The sequence below is a fragment of the Plasmopara halstedii genome, assembly GCF_900000015.1.
Source record: "Plasmopara halstedii genome assembly, contig: Scaffold_1321, whole genome shotgun sequence".
Taxonomy (NCBI): domain Eukaryota; phylum Oomycota; class Peronosporomycetes; order Peronosporales; family Peronosporaceae; genus Plasmopara; species Plasmopara halstedii.
Genome location: NW_020188236.1, coordinates 1 through 1,281, shown reverse-complemented (window position 1 = coordinate 1,281; position 1,281 = coordinate 1). Strand labels below are relative to the sequence as shown.

The window sequence follows — 1,281 nt, the reverse complement described above, 5'->3', positions numbered from 1 at the left end:
GCATCAGCCAGGAGTTACGTCATTTACCTGAAAAAAGTGATTCAAACACCCTCAACGGACCAAGCAATCAACGAGGAACTGGCATCTCGCGTGGCTACTATTCTTGATGGTATGGGATCATAAAATATGATCCAATACGTCTTCTCATCACCTGAACAATAATAAACTTCCTGAACTTGAAGCTGTTTTCACTTTTTCATTCTTGATTTTTTTGTGTTTAGTGAGAATAAGACCGTCAAATGCGCAAATTCGCGTTTGTACCACATATTTGAAATAAATAAAGCACCACCTGCAAGTCGATCTGTAAGTAAGTGCACAGGTGATCCGTACCAGTGGCACTCATGCCCTAGCTGCAAAGTCAGGCAATGAACACAATGAATGATTAACTCCTTATAGCCAACGTTTATGATTTTGCTTGTTTTGCGTCACACCAAAGTACATTTCAAGTTTAAGACAATCATGTGCGAAGCTGAATGAAAAAAAGAATAGATCTCAACTTTTCTCATACCTCGTGCAGGTAGCAAAGGCACAATGAAGGCTCATCGCATTGTTCAATCTGATGAATAATTTTGTGGATTACGTTGCAAAAAAAGTATAGGATAATATGTAACTATTGAAGAGGTGTTTTGAGTTGTCTAACCGATTATTCATTAAAACATCTACGATTTTCGACCCGATCGCAAGTTCTTCGGTAGCATTTCATGCGACTAGTTGGATGACTGACCTTTTACCTCACTTTCAAATGTGAGCTTCCTGAAGAGAAAACGGGATGCAAGACGATATAATAATTCGTAATTCATAACTCAAGCGTATGTTATGAACACTTCTATCTATATTAAAGATCTAGGCGGCAAAAATTATATCGTTCGGGCGCACCATGATCCCATGAGTCAAAATACTTTATTTACCCTTGATCAATCCGTTGTTCTTACCAACTAGTGAGTTTAAGGCAACGCTTACGAACTCTCCTTTGGCATAATGCACACGACCAGTGAACTTGATAGCCTAGCACATATTCCACTAGCCCTCCCTTTAAAACTTTTTAAGAAACAAACGTACCTCCATATGCTTTCCATAAAGGAGAACTTTACTTCCAATGTTTGGTGCTGAATTGACGACTGCATCACTTTTGGTCTCTCTTGTAATGTCTATACAACATTCTGTCCTTTTCTCCAAAGAATCTTTCGGTTGTGGTTGCGTAAAAGGGCTTGTTATAGATCGTATCTCTTCTTTAAAATCAGAGCTAATAAACATCATGAATATTGCAGTCAGATTTTTTTT

At 38.2% G+C, this 1,281-nt stretch overlaps 1 protein-coding gene across 1 annotated transcript; it reads right to left on the bottom strand.

Annotated features, from left to right (window-relative positions):
• Positions 1 to 900: 900 nt before the first annotated feature.
• PHALS_01021 (CAP Gly-rich domain) lies at positions 901 to 1,257 on the bottom strand (the record flags this gene model as incomplete). The annotated part of the gene is made up of 2 exons (XM_024730801.1): positions 901 to 1,005; positions 1,060 to 1,257. 2 exons carry the CDS (start codon positions 1,255 to 1,257, stop codon positions 901 to 903), a joined length of 303 nt encoding a protein of 100 aa, XP_024581043.1.
• Between the last annotated feature and the right edge of the window lie 24 nt (positions 1,258 to 1,281).